The 18854-nt window shown below is 46.9% G+C and overlaps 1 protein-coding gene across 1 annotated transcript in view; it reads left to right on the forward strand.

Moving 5' to 3' along the window:
- Positions 1–18854, forward strand: part of ARAP1 (ArfGAP with RhoGAP domain, ankyrin repeat and PH domain 1) — a 134911-nt gene that overhangs the window by 70485 nt on the left and 45572 nt on the right. Inside the window, exons 6-13 of the mRNA XM_082219685.1 lie at positions 2212–2324; positions 4647–4808; positions 6604–6727; positions 7709–7829; positions 8621–8826; positions 9609–9715; positions 11728–11927; positions 12873–12958. Coding sequence (XP_082075811.1) covers positions 2212–2324; positions 4647–4808; positions 6604–6727; positions 7709–7829; positions 8621–8826; positions 9609–9715; positions 11728–11927; positions 12873–12958 — 1119 coding nt within the window. The remainder of the gene's footprint in view (positions 1–2211; positions 2325–4646; positions 4809–6603; positions 6728–7708; positions 7830–8620; positions 8827–9608; positions 9716–11727; positions 11928–12872; positions 12959–18854) is intronic.

Here is an 18854-nt window from a genome sequence, read left to right on the forward strand (position 1 = left end):
AACCACAGAGCCTAGGGCTTGCTGATCAGAAGGTCGGCAGTTTGAATCTCCGCAACGGGGTGAGATCCCAATGCTCGATCCCTGCTCCTGCCCACCTAGCAGCTCGAAATCACATCAAGTGCAAGTAGATAAATAGGTACCACTCCGGCGGGAAGGTAAACGGCGTTTCCGTGCGCTGCTCTGGTTCGCCAGAAGCGGCTTAGTCCTGCTGGCCACATGACCCGGAAGCTGTACGCCGGCTCCCTCGGCCAGTGAAGCGAGATGTGCGCTGCAACCCCAGAGTCGGCCACGACTGGACCTTATGGTCAGGGGTCCCTTTACCTTTACCTTTTGCAGAGCTGCAACATGGAGCCATTTCACCGATCAGGTCAAAACTCTCTGAATTGTTTTTAAAGCTGCCATCTATTTGATTTTTAAAAAAACAAACGTGAAATCACCCCCCCAATTCTTTTTTTAATTTTATTGAGTTTAGAGAACCTAGCAATACACACTACCTTTGGCAAGAGCTGGCCAAATCACGTTTTGATTTAACGCATCCACATCTGTGTGGGGCCACTGCAGAAAAGGCTTGTTCGCACAGCATTGGAATTGTGAAGTTGGAAGGGACCCCAGCTGAACCCCCAGCAAAAGCAGGAATCTCAGCTAAAGATTCCAGGACAGATGGCCGTCCAAACTCTGCTTAAAAACCTCCAGGGAAGGTTTTTAAGTATTGGGTGTCAAAAAAAGGTTATTTATGTCTGCCACTACAGTGGCCCATGTTTCATTAGCCCAAAAATGGAAATGGAGCGAGGTCCCAGCTAAAGAAGAACGGCAACTTAAACTGATAGGATATGCACAACTTGCAGACGTAGCATATAGAATAAGAGAACAAGAAGAACATAAGTTTAGAGAAGATTGGGAAATATATGGGAAATAACTGTGTGCAGCTGAAAACTCTGGCAGCAATAAGATAAATTCAATGGTGTAAAGAAGTTGTGATGGCATACGGAATGGTTTAGTTTATATAAAATATTCAGGGATTTATACTATGGAAAATGAACCATGGAAGGAGAAGAAGGGAAGTGATAGATATTTTAAGGTTGTATAAAAGAATATTCTAAATTGTAAAACAGGGAATTTAATAAAAATTACCTTAATTTTTGCTCTATAAGACTCACTTTTCCCCTCCTAAAAAGTAAGGGGAAATGTGTGTGCGTCTTATGGAGCGAATGCAGGCTGCGCAGCTATCACAGAAGCCAGAACAGCAAGAGGGATTGCTGCTTTCACTGCACAGCGATCCCTCTTGCTGTTCTGGCTTCTGACTTTCAGAATATTTTTTTTCTTGTTTTCCTTCTCCAAACACTAGGTGCGTCTTGTGGTCTGGTGCGAAAAATACGGTATATATACAGTGGTACTTCGGGTTAAGTACTTAATTTGTTCCTGAGGTCCGTTCTTAACCTGAAACTGTTCTTAACCTGTAGCACCACTTTAGCTAATGGGGCCTCTTGAAGGAGATGGGGCCTCTGAAGGAGCGTCTCCACCCCCATCATTCAGCCCAGACACTGAGGTCCAGCTCCGAGGGTCTTCCGGTGGTTCCCTTCCTGCGAGAAGTGAGGTTACAGGGAATCAGGCAGAGGGCCTTCTCGGTAGTGGCACCTGCCCTGTGGAACGCCCTCCCACCAGATGTCAAAGAGAAAAACAACTATCTGACTTTTAGAAGACATCTGAAGGCAGCCCTGTTTAGGGAAGTTTTTAATGTTTAATGCTGTATTGTGTTTTTAATATTCAGTTGGGAGCCACCCAGAGTGGCTGGGGAAACCCAGGCAGATGGGTGGGATTGTTGTTTAGTCGTTTAATCGTGTCCAACTCTTCGTGACCCCATGGACCAGAGCATGCCAGGCACTCCTGTCTTTTCTGTGGGGCATTAATAATAATAATACAGTGGTACCTCGGGTTACATACGATTCAGGTTACAGACTCTGTTAAACCAGAAATAGTGCTTCAGGTTAAGAACTTTGCTTCAGGATGAGAACAGAAATCGTGTGCTGGCGGCGCAGCGGCAGCAGGAGGCCCCATTAGCTAAAGTGGTGCTTCAGGTTAAGAACAGTTTCAGGTTAAGAACGGACCTCCAGAACGAATTAAGTACTTAACCTGAGCTACCACTGTAGTAATAATTCTGAGGCCTGGGAGCTTTTCAAAGTGAAACTCTTTTTTGTCTTCTTCCCTCTGTAGGAGGACATGGTGGTGGAGTCGACATCCCAGAAACGTCGTTCTGCCCGGTTCAGCAGCCTGATGAGCGAAGACGAGCTGATTGAGGATTATTTCAAGGAGGAATCCCCCACCAAGTGAGGGCTGCATTGGTTTGCGTGCGTGCGTGTGTGCGAGTGTGCATGCACTGAATATTTGGGGTGTCCTGGAATATCTGGCCTCACCCTCTTGTTTCCAGGGATGCCTTCGAAAGCTAGGAAGGAACTTCCACTTGAGAGACAAGCTCTGCAAGGTCCAGAAAAAGAGCAACCGAAATGATCGAGGGGATCGTAGTGTTGGAAGGGACCTTCAGGGGTCATCTAGTCCAACCCCCTGCATTGCAGCGGGGATGGAGCAACCTGCCGTCTCAGGTTGCAGAATTTGGGGCTCTTTCGTTTAGAGAAAATGCTAACGAGAGGCAACATGTTAGGTTCCTGGCATGGAGAAAGCAGAGAGAGAAAAGCTCCCCGCTCCTTTATCATAACAGTAGAAGTGGTGGACATCTCACGAACTTGAAGGCTGGGAGATTCAAGACAGGCAACGGGAAGCACTTCCCACGCACTGCATAGTTAACCCGGAAGGGTGTTGTCAAGTCAACCGGCCTCAACCAGTTGAGCGTTTAGCATCCCTGGTTCCACGGGATGCTCTTCCGGCAGAGATGCAACAGGCAATCTTGCTTTCGACATCCAGGCAGCCCTGGAAGATTTGTGCAGGCCTACGCAGTTGTTCAAAAACGTCCTGGAATAGCCATTCGTTCAAATCATTCAACTGGCAATGTCGATCAACTTTTTTTGGGGGGGGCCCACTCCCCTCAAATATTTTATTGGGGGGCGAAGGGGCCTCAGCCCCTAGGAGTTGGTTCCCATGTTCCCAGCCTTGGAGATGCTCTTCAGTTTCCCAGGAGGTTTGTGGGTGTTAAAAGATAAAGGTACCCCTGACCATTAGGTCCAGTCGTGGCCGACTCTGGGGTTGTGGCGCTCATCTCACTTTATTGGCCGAGGGAGCCGGCATACAGCTTCTGGGTCATGTGGCCAGCAGGACTAAGCCGCTTCTGGCGAACCAGAGCAGCGCACGGAAACGCCGTTTACCTTCCCGCCGGAGCGCTACCTATTTATCTACTTGCACTTTGATGGGCTTTCGAACTGCTAGATTGGCAGGAGCTGGGATTCGAACTGCCAACCTTCTGATTGGCAAGCCCTAGGCTCTGTGGTTTAGACCACAGCACCACCCACGTCCCTGGGTGTTACTTGCAGCCAACTCTCTGCCAGGGGTCCTCTGTGGATTTTGCTGATGACTCATCTCAGGCCTTCCTTGTAGTTAGTGGCCCTATTTTCCCAGAAGAGGGTGCTCAGCAGGGCTTGCAGGAAGGGTGACAGACTATTTCTGACCCAGGGGGAATCTAAGGGGGGGGGGAGGAAGAGGCTGCTATTTCCCAAACATGGTTTTGCAATGCAAATGGGGAGGAAGCAGAGCGTATTTCAAAGTGTGTGTCTGGGGGGGGGGGGTTTGCTCTCTTGCATCACCACGCTGGGATGAGAGCAGAAAGCAATTCGGGACTTGGAAAATGGGGTTTTATTTTAGCAATCGTAATTGCATTGGCAGGCGCATAGTGAATGGGCATCCAAAAGCAAAGTTCCATCTATTTATCGTGGTTCTTTCCTGTGTTATCCTCTTAAGGATGCGTCGGATGTTCGGGTTCCAAATAACATCTGCAACCCGGAACACTCACTTCCTGGTTTGCTGTGTTCGGGAGCCAAAACGTTTGAGTTGCAAGGCGTTTGGGAGTTGTGCTAAGAACGTAAATATATAAACCGCATGTCTGAAAACCCCACAGAAAAAAAAATTCCTGAACAAATTGACCTCAATTATTTCTCTGCAAGGTCAAAATGGGAAACCCCTCCATTCTCTTTTTCCTTCACGAATCCTGTCTTAAGGGCACATTTAAGATATGAATAGGGTGTGAGCCTGTGACCTCAGGAACCAAGTATTTGTCATTACAAAAGACTGGCCAGGCTCCCCAGGCAATCCAATCAAGTGACCATTAAACAGGTAACCTGCCAGACGAGATAAACAAGTCACTCAGATTTCTGCTGTAGACCACCTTTTCTGTGATGTAGGTATGATGTATCTGGCCCAATTGCCTTCTAAATCTGGTCCGCAGACGGTCCGGGAATCAGCATGTTTTTACACGAGTAAAATGTGTCCTTTTATTTAAAATGCATCTCTAGGTTATTTGTAGGGCATAGGAATTCGTTTATCCCCCCCCCCCAAATATAGTCTTGCCCCCCGGATGTTCTGAGGGACGGTGGACTGGCTCACGGCTGAAAAAGGTTGCTGACCCCTGGACTAGGACCTAGGAGGCCTGGGTTCGAATCCCCCCATGCAAGGCCTGATGTGTCGCCCCTCTTTTGTCTCCACAGCAGCAACCACTGGAATGACTGTGAGCTGAATTCATACTCTGGCAGCGCTCTGTCCTTGGGTGCCTTGAGCCTCCACGGCGACGGGATGAACAGGACGGACTCGTCCTCTCAGCTCTCGCCTGTCATCAAGGCCGGCTGGCTGGATAAGAACCCGCCTCAGGGGTGAGTAAAGCAAAGTTGTGTCTCCCCTACAAAAGCCGATGGGAGTTGTAGTACCAAAACACCCGGCAGTTTGCCAGTGGCTGCCCTTGTGATAACGTGTGCCTGGTTTGATTAAGACCCTGATCTGCTTCAAGCCCCTGTGCTTGTTTGCAGTGGGAGAAAGTCACGGAACCAAGAAATTACACAAAACAAAAGAATTGCCGTGAAAATCCCTGAAACAAGAAGTAATAGAATTATAGAATTCTAGAATAGACTATAGACTATAGAATTGGATTAAATAACAAAAATTAAAAAAAATTAAGGAAAAGTTAACGTAGAATTCACTGAACTAATCAGTTTCCTCAGAAGGAAATAAAGAAATTATAACCTTAAATGATTTTTAAGTGCCCAGAGTGGCTGGGGAAACTAAGCCAGATGGGCGGGGTATAAATAATAAATTATTATTATTATTATTATTAGAGCAGGGCTGAAACGCTTCCTTGAGTTTACAAAAAAGGTATGAAAACCTCAGATACAAGTTTTAAACATAGCCCTATTTAAGAGAACCAAGCAGTAGTAATAAGAAATTGAGATTTTAAGTTTCAGACAAACTCGAAAACAGGGCAGAAACCCAAAAGCAGGGCTGAATCGCTCCTGACTGCTGATGTTAAAGACTCCAGGCACGGGTTCAAGAGAGTTTTCTTTTGGCCCGCTGTTCCCCGCCCTCCCGGGGGGGAAACGCTGTTTACCGCTGAATCAGAACCAACAACCATCTTCGGAAAAAACCCCGATGGACGTTTGCTCCTTTTCGGCAGGAAAGCGGCTGGGCAAAAGAAAAACCGATCGGATCCGCTTGAGGGCAAATCTGCTAATTCCGTTAATTTGACAGGCAGCATTGCGGCTTGGCACGCCGCCCCCCCCCAAGCGCGATCCCCATGATCTTCAGAGGAAGGGCGGTATATAAATTTAATAATTATTATTAATAATAATGGTCGCCCTTTCCGGTGCACTGGGTATACCAGACCGTTTTCAAAACCGCTTTTGTGTTCCTGAGCGCTCTAAGATGCTTTCTTAAGTTTCTGTAGTTCCATAGTCTATCTCCCCCCCCAGGCTCTAGAATTGAGTCGGCAGCTCTTTCCCCAATATTGTGCTGCTGTTTTTTCAGCTGCAGACACGAAAAAGAGGGGCCTAAAATGCATATGGCCATCTACAAACAGATTTAAGAATGCCAGCCTTTAACCTTGGAGGGGGAAAGTATAAAGATAGAGGTAATCTACATTAGACACAACAACTTCGAAAGAGTAAAAATTTCAAGGTCTTAGAACAAAGGAAGGAAGTCAATACGTGATTTTGTATGTAATGATTAGATTAGAAGGATGATATGGTTTTATTTGTAGATGTGTGTTTTTGTTTTTTGTGTTCTTTTTTCTCTTGTGTTTTTCTTTTCTTGTTTGTACTGTTTTATTTTGGATTCAGTGTTGGTAATTTTTGTTGTAATTTTGCATTGAACAAAAAAATAAAAATAAAAGAATGCCAGCCTTGGATCAGGTTGCATCGCCTGTCCCGTGATAGAAGAAACTTCTATCATGACAATTTTATTTCATTTTATTTCGTAAAAATTATATATGCCGCTTGACTGCAAATAACCACAAAGCGGTTTACGAAAAGAGATTCTCCCGCGAAATGATCCTGCGGTTTCTATGCGGTTATAAGATGCTTTGGTTTGTCTTGGGCAGGATAATTAATAAATGATAATAAAATAATACTGGGGTGGGAATCCTGCCAGTCATTGACCGCCTGATTTTACCTCCTTAAGGACCACCCTGCTGACCCACAGAGCACCCCAGCTAACAGTCTTTTCCGGCTCCAGGTCCTATATCTACCAGAAGCGATGGGTGAAACTGGACAGCGACAACCTCCGCTACTTTGACAATGAGAAGGTGAGCGGGGGAAAGATAGGTCCACGCAGAGTGCAGTTAGACTGTGGAACTCCCTGCCACAGGAGACGGGGATGGCCGCCCACTTTGAAAGAGGGTTGGACAAATTCATGGAGGAGGGGGAAACAATACAGATAACCCCTTTGACCCCCCCTTTTGTGGATCCTTAGGTTACAATTCCCCCCCCCCACCGCATCTCCTTTATAATTCCAATTTTTAATAAATCCTTAAGTATCCCTTAGTTTAAAAATTCAACTGCAAGTTTTAAATCAATGCTGCTAATGAATAATTAGTTTCCAATAATTTTTGCAATAAATTATAGACTTGCCCCATTTTTTATTAAAAAATGGATTATTCCTGGTTTCTAATTCTTTCCATTTCTGCTTAGTCCATTAATTTCATCTGCCGTTCTTCCTTGGTCGGTATTCCTGATTTCCATAAGGCTCTCCTTATGGAAGGCAATGGGGCTGGATGGGTGCGGGGCAATATCCTTTCCCTTTCCACATTCTGCACCAATTTTAGTGCCCTAACTCAGCCCTCTGCCCACCTGCAGGATATATTTAAATCCGTACCAACCATCGCCTCCCCCAAAGAGTGCTGGGAAGTGTAGTTCATTACAGGGGCTTAGAGTCGCTAAGGGAGGGTTGCCATATTCCAAAAAGTGAAAATCCGGACAGAACAGAAAATAATTGTTTTGAGCTATTTTTAAGGCTCCCCCCCCCAAATACTAAGAATTAAATATGGAGTGCCTCGCTGGGTCCCCATATTTCCGATTGTGCCAGTCTCCTGCCCCTGAAGAACTGCTGAGAAACTGGTGGCTGGGTTTTGCTTTTTCCTCTGCCCTCCTCACCCCTCTTTCCTTGCATGTGTGTCTGTTGCATTTGTATCGATTGCGAGCCTGCAGGTAGTGTACAAAAGCCACACTCCGAATGAATCATCACGATAATACGTTCTGTTGACTAACCTCTCTTTCCAATGTTGCAGGATGTTTACTCCAAACGCCTCATCCCCATATGCTGTATTACTCGTGTGGCCAGTATCGGGGAACAGAAATTTGAGGTGATCACCAACAACCGGACCTTTGCTTTCCGGGCTGAGAGTGACGGTAGGTGAAATTCCTCTCCCTCCCTCCCCCCGCTCTCTCTCACAATGCTATTAAATTTCCTGTTTTACAATTTAAAATGCTCATTTGAACACCCTCAAAATATCAACGACTCCCTTCTTCTCTTTCCATGGTTCATTTTACATATCATAAATCCCTGCATATTTTACAAAAGACTATACCATTCAGTATTCTATTATTGCATGCATCCAAACTTATCTGCGCTGTTGAATTCATCTTAATACTGGCAACGTTTTCAGCTGTACACAGTTATTTCCCATATATTCAATAAACGCTTTCCAGTCTCCTTTAAACATATGTTCTTCTTGTTCTCTTATTCTAATGTTAAGTCTGCAAGCTGTGCATATTCCGTCAGCTTAAGTTGCCGTTCTTCTTTGGTTGGGACCTCGCTCGTTTTCCATTTTTGGGCTAACGAAACATAGGCCGCAGTTGTTGCCTACATAAATAACCTTTTTTGACACCTGGAAATTTCAGTCTGAATTATCCCCAACAAAAAGGACTCTGTTTTTTGTTTTTTGGAAAAGTACATTTAAACATTTTTTTCCAATTCATTATGGATTATTTCCATAATCCAAAAGAGAGAATTTCTTCATATAGTTAAACTGTGGAACTCCTTGCCACAGGAGCCAGTGATGGCCCTTAGATTCTTTGATTTCTCCTCCCTTGCTGGGAGAACGTTATACACGGGACCCCCCCGGAACGAAGTAGTGTCGTCTGAGAACGGTTCTGTTTTGTTTCCCTAAATACCAACGCTGTCTCCTCCTGCGCTGCAGCGGATCGCAATGAGTGGACCAGGGCCCTTCAGAAGGTAGTGGACGAGAAGAAGTCGAGGTGTCTGGACAGAGCGTCCGCCTTCCAGGTGCCCGGCGGCAGTTTCGACTCGGTGGACAAGAACGGCTTCTTGGAGCTGCGGGGATTTAAAAACAAGCTGTACGTTGTGGTGGCCGGGGAGAAAGTTTTCCTCTACAAGAACGCAGAGGTGAGTATGCGCCGCAAGTGTGCTGCTCATAGCCGCCTGGGTGAACTGCGGAACTCCCTGCCACAGGAGGCCGCCAATTTGGACGGCTTCGAAAGAGGATTGGACAAATTCATAGAAGAGGAGAGGGCTATCGAGGGCTCCTAGCTAGGATTAAAAACTTCCCTAAACAGGGTTGCCTTCAGATGTCTTCTGAAAGTCAGATAGTTGGATGAGATAAGTTATTACGGTCAAAGACCAGCTCGCATAACACAATAAAAACAGCGATCATAAAGATAAACTATACAGCCGGAGCGGATTGCAGCAATAGCTCGTGAGTTAAAATTGAGCCAGGTCATCTTGTGATCTTTGCCTAAGAGGAGAGAATTCTGAAATATCGACGAGCCTCTTCAGCAAAGGGTCAGTGGTGTCTCTACGAATCTCAACATAAAAAGGACATCTAAAAAATATATGTTTGGGGCTTCCTATTTCCCCTAATGGGCAGGGGCAAAGTCTCTGTGCGTACAGGACTCTTCTATAGGAAGACAGATAGTTGTTTATTCCTTTGACATCTGATGCGAGGGCATTCCACAGGGTAGGAGCCACCACCGAGAAGGCCCTCTGCCTGGTTCCCTGTAGCTTCGCTTCTTGCAGTGAGGGAACCGCTAGAAGGCCCTCAGAGCTGGATCTCAGGGTCCGGGCTGGATGATGGGGGTGGAGACGCTCCTTCCATTGTGAAACCACTTTCCAATCCAGTATGGATTGCGATTGAGGCCTCGCTTTCAATTCTTGTGCCCTCGGCTTAGGAATTCCGCCTGGGCATCGGGATCACCTACATCGAAATGAACGTGGGCAACGTCAAGGATGTGGACAGGAGGGGCTTTGACTTGACGACACCCTATCGAATCTTCAGGTAATGACGGCTGCTGACGCAGAAAGGCCTCATCCTGCCCCTGTATGTTTTGGGGAAGGGCTGAGCTCAACAGCAGCAGACTGCCTTGCTTTGCCACAGAAGAACCCTGGTTCCATCTTCCATCTTGCGGTCGTTGAAACTTCTGGGTCCGAGTTGCTGGAAATTGCAGGAAGGGAGAGTCTTCCCGGGCTCGGATCCTGCTTGGCATTTCCCATTAAGGTTGGCCACAGTGAGAACAGGATGCCGGACTAGATGGGCAGGCTATTCTTGCATAGTTCTGGTTACAGGTAGGTAGCCATGTTGTTCTGCCGTAGTCGAAACAAAATAAAAAAATTCCTTCCAGTAGCACCTTAGAGACCAACTAAGTTCATTATTGGTATGAGCTTTTGTGTGCATGCACACTTCTTCAGATACTAAAATATTCGGCCAATGAAGTTAAACGACAGCTCAACAGAGCCAGACTGATACCCAGAGAGAATTTGCTGCAAGACAGACCCCCAAAAAGAAAATAACAGAACACCACTAGTAATCACATACAGCTCCCAAGTTAAAACAGTTCAAAGCATCCTCAGAGATCTACAACCTCTCCTAGAGAATGACAGTTCTCTTTCTCAAGCTCTGGGAGACAGACCTTTCATTGCCTACAGACAGCCACCCAATCTTAAACAACTCCTCACCCACAATAATACAACAACCAGACTTAACATGGACACTGGTACCAAAGCCTGCAATAAACCCAGATGCCAACTTTGCTACCACATACACCCAGACAGGGACGCGGGTGGCGCTGTGGGTTAAACCACAGAGCCTAGGACTTGCCAATCAGAAGGTCGGCGGTTCGAATCCCCGCGACAGGGTGAGCTCCCGCTGCTCGGTCCCTGCTCCTGCCAACCTAGCAGCTCGAAAGCACATCAAAGTTCAAGTAGATAAATAGGTACCGCTCTGGTGGGAAGGTAAACGGCGTTTCCGTGCGCTGCTCTGGTTCACCAGAAGTGGCTTAGTCATGCTGGCCACATGACCCGGAAGCTGTAAGCCGGCTCCCTCGGCCAATAAAGCAAGATGAGCGCTGCAACCCCAGAGTCAGCCACGACTGGACCTAATGGTCAGGGGTCCCTTTACCTTTACCTTTACACCCAGACAACACCATTACTGGCCCCAACAACATCAAACATACCATCTCAGGACTATTTAATTGCTCATCTTCTAACATTCTGTATGCCATCAAAAGCCAGCAGTGCCCTTCAGCTCTCTATATTGGACAAACAGGCCAAACCCTACGTCAAAGGGTAAATGGACATAAATCTGATATCAGGAATCACAAGACAGAGAAACCAGTAGGAGGACACTTCAATCTCCCAGGACATTCTATACAAGATCTCAACGTAGTTGTCTTATTACAAAATAATTTCAGAAATAGACTGGAAAGAGAAGTTGCTGAATTGCAACTTATTACCAAACTTAAAACCATGGAGAGACCTGGTCTGAATTGAGACATTGGATTCTTATCTCATTAGACATGATAAAGCTATTTTTAGCCATCTCACCCCTTCCTTTTTCCTGTAAGACCAACTGCAGTCTTTAACAGTCGTCAACAGGTTTACCACCCCTGTCAGCCAATCACCCCTTCCCACCACCCATCTGAGAAAAACCCCTCTCCACCCTCTCACTATCTATAAGGGTCTGGTGACTTCTGTTTCAGTGTACCTGAAGAAGTGTGCATGCACATGAAATCTCATACCAAGAACAAACTTAGTTGGTCTCTAAAGTGCTGCTGGAAGGAATTTTTTTATTTTATTCTTGCATAGTTACATTTTGTCCTTGCAGAACTCCGCAGGAAGGGAGGATGAGACCCAAACTTGAATTTGCTGGCTCTGACCCACCTGCTGCCGGTTCTGGCCGCTGCTCCTGTTTAGCCTCCATCTGTTCCACTTCCAGATTCCTCCCTTCAGTCCTAGATATCGCACAGGATTAGTCCTCAATCCCTAACCCGCTGCTCTTCTCGCCTTTCCCAGCTTCATTGCAGAATCCGACCAGGAGAAGGAGGAATGGGTGGAGGCCCTGCAACAGTCCATCGCCGAAGCGCTTTCCAACTTTGAGGTGGCCGAGAGGATTTGGAAGGTGGAGGAAAACTGCTTCTGCGCTGACTGCGGCTCCCCAAAACCTGACTGGGGCTCCATCAACCTTTGTGTGGTCATCTGCAAGAGATGCGCAGGCAAGGAACGATTTGTTTCTCTCTCTCCCCCCAATCATTTTCTTAATCTAGGTTTTCAAGATAGCCTACCAAAGAGAACCGTAAAACAAATAGAAAACAGGCCAAGCAACTTTTTGAAAGATTGATCGGATGAAAATGGGTCCCGCAGTGCTTCTCCTTGATCTGGACAGATAAAAGGAAGCCTTTATTCCTGGTTAAACTGTGGAACTCCCTGCCACAGGAGGCAGTGGGGATCACCAACTAGGATGGCTTGAAAAGAGGATTAGGCAAATTCATGGAGGAGGAGGGGGCTACCAGTGGCTGCTAGCCAGGATGGCTATTCTCTGCCTCCACAGTCGGAGGCAGAAATCCTCCTGAATTCAGATAATTCCAGCAGTAGAAAGTATATCGTGTATAAAAAGGTAACAGATGAGCAGAAACAGATATGGACTGAAGAAAATATGCAGCAGAGCAGGTATTGATAAAGGACGTTATGGAAGGGGGAAGGGAAGCCAAGGCTTATATGCTATCATTATGTGGTGTTAGAAAATTATAAATAAAATTATTTTTTAAAAAGCAATGCTTCTCAAATCCCAGTACCTGGAAGCCGTAGGAGGAGAGAGTTGCTCTTGGGCTCGGATCCTGTTTCCCGGTTTCCCGCAGGCATTGGGTAATCTAGACTTGAATGTCCCGAATGCTGCAAGCTTTCCATATGGGGGTGTTGCTCAGCTTGCAAAAAGTATAATTATAGCTGAAGCTCCTTTTTAAGTGTATCTCCCTTTGCAGCTTCTCTTTCCCTTAAGCGACGTTGCTCCTTGCAAGTGTACGAAGCGAGAAACTGAGGCGCGAAGCTGTTCTCGAGGTCAGCGAGTGGGGAACACCTCCCCCCTGTCTCGCCAGGCCTCTGCGCTGTGATTTTGGAACACGGTGCCTTTTAAAAAATTGTTCCTCTCCTTCCTGACACAGGAGAACACCGTGGGCTGGGACCGAACGTCACCAAAGTCCGGAGCCTCAAGATGGATAAGAAAGTATGGACGGAGGAGCTGATCGAGGTGGGGAATTAAGGGGCTGGAAAGGAGCGAGGGAACTTGCGACCACATGTCCCAGGGAAGCTCTAATATCAGCTGTATTTATTTATGGCATTAGAGGCTATATTTTCTGAGAATCCTCCGGAAAAATAATCTCTCAAAGGACCTGTGGACGACATTTTACCATTGTACTGTGGCGAGTGTATTAACTTATGGTCTGTGTGTGTGGTTTGGGAGCTGCACAGTCAGGGGAAAAACAATGCTGTCCAGGGTTGTAAAGACTGCGGAGGGAATAACTGGGCGCACTCTTCCCACCTTGGATCAAATCTATGCTTCCAGGAGTCACAAGAAAGCTGCAGAGATAGCGCAGGATAGTGCACACCCCGGAAATGATCTCTTTCAGTTTCTGGAAGAAGGTCCAGGGTTATAAAGACCAGGACTAGCCGCCTGAGAAACAGTTTCTATCCAAATGCAATTTTGGTTTTAAACGCAGTGTAAGGTAGTCTCTATGGGAGTATATTGTATTTAATTATGGGAGTATAAGAGTTTTTAGGGGCTAACCAGGTTGGGATAGCAGTCTTGTTGGTTTTTGAATGTCTGATGCAGATTTTTTCAATTTTGTTGTTCTGTATGGGACAGTGGCAATAAAGATTATCGTATTGTACCACCTTTCCCCCCCAAGAAGTTCCAGGTGGCATCTTCTCCTCCCAACGACCCTGCAAGGTTGGTTCCGCTGAGAGTGAGTGGCTGGCCCAAGGCCACAGTCTGAGCTTTCATGGCTGAGTGGGGATTCGAACCCCGGTCTCCCAGGTCGTAGTCTGATGCTCTAACTTTAATAATAATAATAATAATAATTTTTTATTTATACCCCACCCTTCCCGGTTCAGAAAACAGGGCTCAGGGCGGCTAACAACAAATTTAAAACACATAATCGATGCAACACAAAACAGCATAAAATGCAGTATAAAACATGAATAACAATAAATTCAGAATTCAAAAATCAGTTTAGTGGGGAAATCCATCCAATAAACATTCAATGATCACCAGGGCTAGCTGGCTAAATTAGTCCCACTTGGGCCAGCGAGGAGACCAGGAAGAATTAGCTGTGGGATCCCAGAGCGGGGAATCTTCATAAAAAGGGGAAGGGGAGGGAAGGAAGGGGAATAAGAGATCAGGCTGAATTCAAATTAAAGGCCAGGCGGAATAGCTCTGTCATACAGGCCCTGTGGAAAGAAGTTAAATCCTGCAGGGCCCTGGTCTCAGGGGACAGAGCCTCTCCTGGTCTGCCCCGCAGAGGATCTTAAGGTCCATGAATAATCATAGTTTAGAGATCCTGGGCAATAAAGAAGTCAGACTATCCTCCACCATGATAATCTGGTGTTATGTGATGCTAGCATTCTTCTGCATTGCCAAAAGGGTGATAATTTTGGAAGCAAGTTGCAGGAAAGTGAGAAGATGCCGTGGGCAGGAAGAGTCTTAAGGGTTGGACGTAGAGCAGGATGATCAGGCTTCCTCCATGAGTATTTCTACACTTCCTTCCTGACATGCGCCTCATCAGAAGCTGCTTCTGAAAGGTGGGGGTTAGGAGGCAGAGGCAAAGAGGGCTTTTTGGCTGGGTTCACTCCTGTTTGGAAGGAGAAAGCGAAACTCGTCTTCACTCTCCGCAGGCTCATTTGCTAGAAAAAGGGCCTAAAGGAGATCCCAGATTATTGATGCAAGGAATTAATTGCTGGAGAGGAAAAAGCAAGGAATTCAGAAGGGGGGCTGGATTGGATAGCCCTTGGGGTCCCTTACAACCCCATAATCCTATGATTCTATGACTATTTTGTTGTGAAAAAGTGTCAGGATGGTGCAGTGTTTAGGGTGTCCGAGTAGGACCTGGGAGACCAGGGTTCAAAACCCTACACAGCCATGAAGCTCCCGGGGTGATCTTGAGAGACAAGGTCCCTGCCTCTCAGCCCAATCTGGGCTGAGGGTTGTCGTGAGGGTAAACTGAAGAGGAGGAGAACTCTGGACATCGCCTTGAGTTCCTTGGTGAATGGAGTCGGATATAAAGACAAGTAACGATGATGACAAAGGTCTGTATAGTGTAGTCTGTACAAAGCTCTGGTTTTCCCAGTAGTGTGGTATGGAAGTGAGAGCTGGACCACAAAGAAGGCTGATCGCCGAAGAATGGATGCTTTTGAATTCTGGTGCTGGAGGAGACTCTTGAGAGTCCCATGGACTGCAAGAAGATCAAACCTCTCCATTCTGAAGGAAATCAGCCCTGAGTGCTCACGGGAAGGACAAATCCTGAAGCTGAGGCTCCAATCCTTTGGCCACCTCATGAGAAGAGAAGACTCCCTGGAAAAGACCCTGATGTTGGGAAAGATGGAGGGCACAAGGAGAAGGGGACGACAGAGGACGAGATGGTGGGACAGTGTTCTCGAAGCTACCAGCATGAGTTTGACCAAACTGCGGGAGGCAGTGGAAGACAGGAGGGCCTGGCGTGCTCTGGTCCAGGGGGGTCACGAAGAGTTGGACACGACTGAACAACAGCAACAACGATGATGATGATGTTTTGAACCATGGAGCTTTTCCTCTTCCTGAAACGCCACTTTAAAGCCCTTTGACTTTGGGCCTTGGCCTGGGATGAGGCAATTGGCTTTGTACGTTCTGCCTTCATTTCTCAAAAACCAAGGCTGCTTTAAATCTCAGAGATGCATCAATGCTTCCACATGAGGGCAGAGTTTTCACAAGATAGCACCTCTGCGCAGAGTGTCTTTGGGAAATCTTGGAGAGAGCCACTCTCCTTTTCTGGAGCCAGTTTGCAAGCTCCTTTTCCTGCAGCCTGGGCCCGCAAAGAGAGAGCCAGCCTTTTAATCCAGCCCATCTGGCAAATTCAGAAAAGGCTGCTCTTGTTCAGGGTTCTAAAGGTCAGCACCAGCCCTTTGAATTGTGCTCAGAAATGTCCCGGGAGCCAGTGAAGATCTTTGAGGACCGGTGTTGTATGGTTCTGTTGGCCGTTCCCAATCACCAGTCCGGCAGCCGCCTTCTGGATTAGCTGTAGTTTCCGAGTCACCTTCAAAGGGAGCCCCATGGAGAGCGCATTGCAGTAGTCCAAGCGGGAGATAACCAGTAACAGCAACAACGCCCTCAACGAAACCCCAGCCCAAGATAAGATCTGTTTTAAAAAGCCAGTCCCTGCCTGCTGTCTCATGTTTGGAAAGACATGGCACAAAAGGAAAAAAGGGATGAGGAGGGTAGAGGAAAACAAGCTGGGTTTAGATCACTTTCTTGACTGTGCTTGGGCACATCTAGCCTCAGTCCCTTGATGAGATGGCAGCTCCTGAATTTCCCCATAGTTTAACCCAGCCAACTTGGTACCCTCCGGATATTTTGGACTGCCGTGCGAGACATTTGGGATGCGGTGGGATAATGATTTTGATGCGTTTTCCGGCCACCACTGGTTTATTTATCTGAAATTCTCATCCTTGCTTAAACTTCCAGCTGGGGCTGATGGGAGTTGTAGGCAGTACTGTCTAGTGGTTAGAGTGTTGGACTCGGACCTGGTAGAGACCAGGGTTCAAAGCCCCACTTGGCCACAAAGCTCACCGGGTGTGACGTTGGGGGCCAGCTCCTGCCTCTCCACCTAACTTACCTTGTAGGGTTGTTATCTTGGAGAAAGAGGCAGGATAAATGCAGTAAATAAATAATAGTCCGAAACGGCTGGAGGTTGGCAAAGACTGGTACGGGGGTAGGAAAACGAGGAAGCTGTTCCCTTAAGGTTCTGTTTTAGGTCCACTTTAAAACTTAACCAAGTCCTGCTTTTTTCAGTACATAGTTAAACTATGGAACTCACTGTTGCAGGAAGCAGTGATGGTCACCAACTTGGGACAAATTTAAAAGAGATTTAGACCAATTTGTGGAAGAGGAGGAGACTAACAATGACTACTAATCCTTCCTGGTTTGTACATTCCACCTCCACAATCAGAGCTAATATCCTTTATCGCTCATTATTATTATTTGTTGCATTTATATAGCACTGTTTCCCTGCAAGGAGCTCACGCTGGGGCACATGACTCTTCCCCTCCCCGTTTTATCCTCCCAACGACCCTGTGAGGTGGTCAAGGCGGAGAGACAGTGACTGGCCCCCGAGGTCACACTCGGTGAACTCACAACTGAGGGGGAGGATTCAAACTCTGTTCTGCCAGGTCCTAATCCTAACCATTGCTCCACACTGTCTATACCAGGAATGCTTCTGAATGCCAGTTGCTTGGAAATAGCAGGAGGGAAGAGGGCTGCTCTTGGGAACGGGATACTGGGTTGAACGGGGGGTGGGGGTGGGGGGGTTTGGCCTGATCCAGCAGCCAAGCTCCTCTAATGTTCCTCTGCCCCTCCTGTTATCAATTATGTCACATATAACCCCTGCAACAAATATTAACAACCTCAGATATGCAGATGACACAACCTTGATGGCAGAAAGTGAGGAGGAATTAAAGAACCTTTTAATGAGGGTGAAAGAGGAGAGCGCAAAATATGGTCTGAAGCTCAACATCAAAAAAACGAAGATCATGGCCACTGGTCCCATCACCTCCTGGCAAATAGAAGGGGAAGAAATGGAGGCAGTGAGAGATTTTACTTTCTTGGGCTCCATGATGACTGCAGATGGTGACAGCAGTCACAAAATTAAAAGACGCCTGCTTCTTGGGAGAAAAGCAATGACAAACCTAGACAGCATCTTAAAAAGCAGAGACATCACCTTGCCAACAAAGGTCCGTATAGTTAAAGCTCTGGTTTTCCCAGTAGTGATGTATGGAAGTGAGAGCTGGACCATAAAGAAGGCTGATCGCCGAAGAATGGATGCTTTTGAATTCTGGTGCTGGAGGAGACTCTTGAGAGTCCCATGGACTGCAAGAAGATCAGACCTCTCCATTCTGAAGGAAATCAGCCCTGAGTGCTCCCTGGAAGGACAGATCCTGAAGCTGAGGCTCCAGGACTTTGGCCACCTCATGAGAAGAGAAGACTCCCTGGAAAAGACCCTGAGGTTGGGAAAGATGGAGGGCACAAGGAGAAGGGGACGACAGAGGACGAGATGGTTGGGTAGTGTTCTTGAAGCTACCAGCATGAGTTTGACCAAACTGCGGGAGGCAGTGGAGGACAGGAGTGCCTGGCATGCTCTGGTCCAGGGGGTCACGAAGAGTCGGACACAACTAAACGACTAAACAACCCCTCCATTTAGCTACACTATTATTTATTTGCTAATGAATTGTGCAAAGAAAGGGCGCACTAAATCACAGTGATTTCGTTTTACTGCTTCTAATTGTTCTCTTATATGCTCTAATCTGCTGTCATTCCTTCCGATGAGGATCAGGCAACAAATACTGCTCATGTTGCTGATGATAGTAAATCCTGGATGTTCTGAGGTCTTGGCAATGCGTCCCAACACATCCCAATGCTGCTGGGTGTGTCTGGCTGATCTCATCCCTCGGAAATGCCTGCCTGGCTTTTAATGTTAGTGCAGCTCCCAAGCGCTGTGAGGTTTAAGTGTAGAGTTGAGACCTTGAGGGTCTTCCAGTCCAACCCCCTGCAGGACTCTATTGCCCAGTGTGGAACTTGAACCCAGGACCCTGAGATTAAGACTCTACCGACTGAGCCAGGAATGAAACATATTTGTGATCATTCCTCCCAATGCATTAAGGCTTAGGGCAGAGACGGAGGAAGCGGTTCATTTCCACGCGCGTCAGTCTCACAGAAGTTCATTTTTTAAACTCTGTTCTCTGCCGTTTTTCACTACTGTAAAAAAACAATTTGGACAGCAATGCAGATTTCACATTCATCACAGTGCCCACATTTCTAAGCCTCTTTTACACATTTTCAGTGATAAATGGCAGGGGGGTTGCAGTAGCTAGAGGGACCAGTGGTCAGGGATGATGGGAAT

The sequence above is a fragment of the Podarcis vaucheri genome (genome assembly GCF_965113315.1).
Source record: "Podarcis vaucheri genome assembly, chromosome: 4".
Classification (NCBI taxonomy): Eukaryota; Metazoa; Chordata; class Lepidosauria; order Squamata; family Lacertidae; genus Podarcis; species Podarcis vaucheri.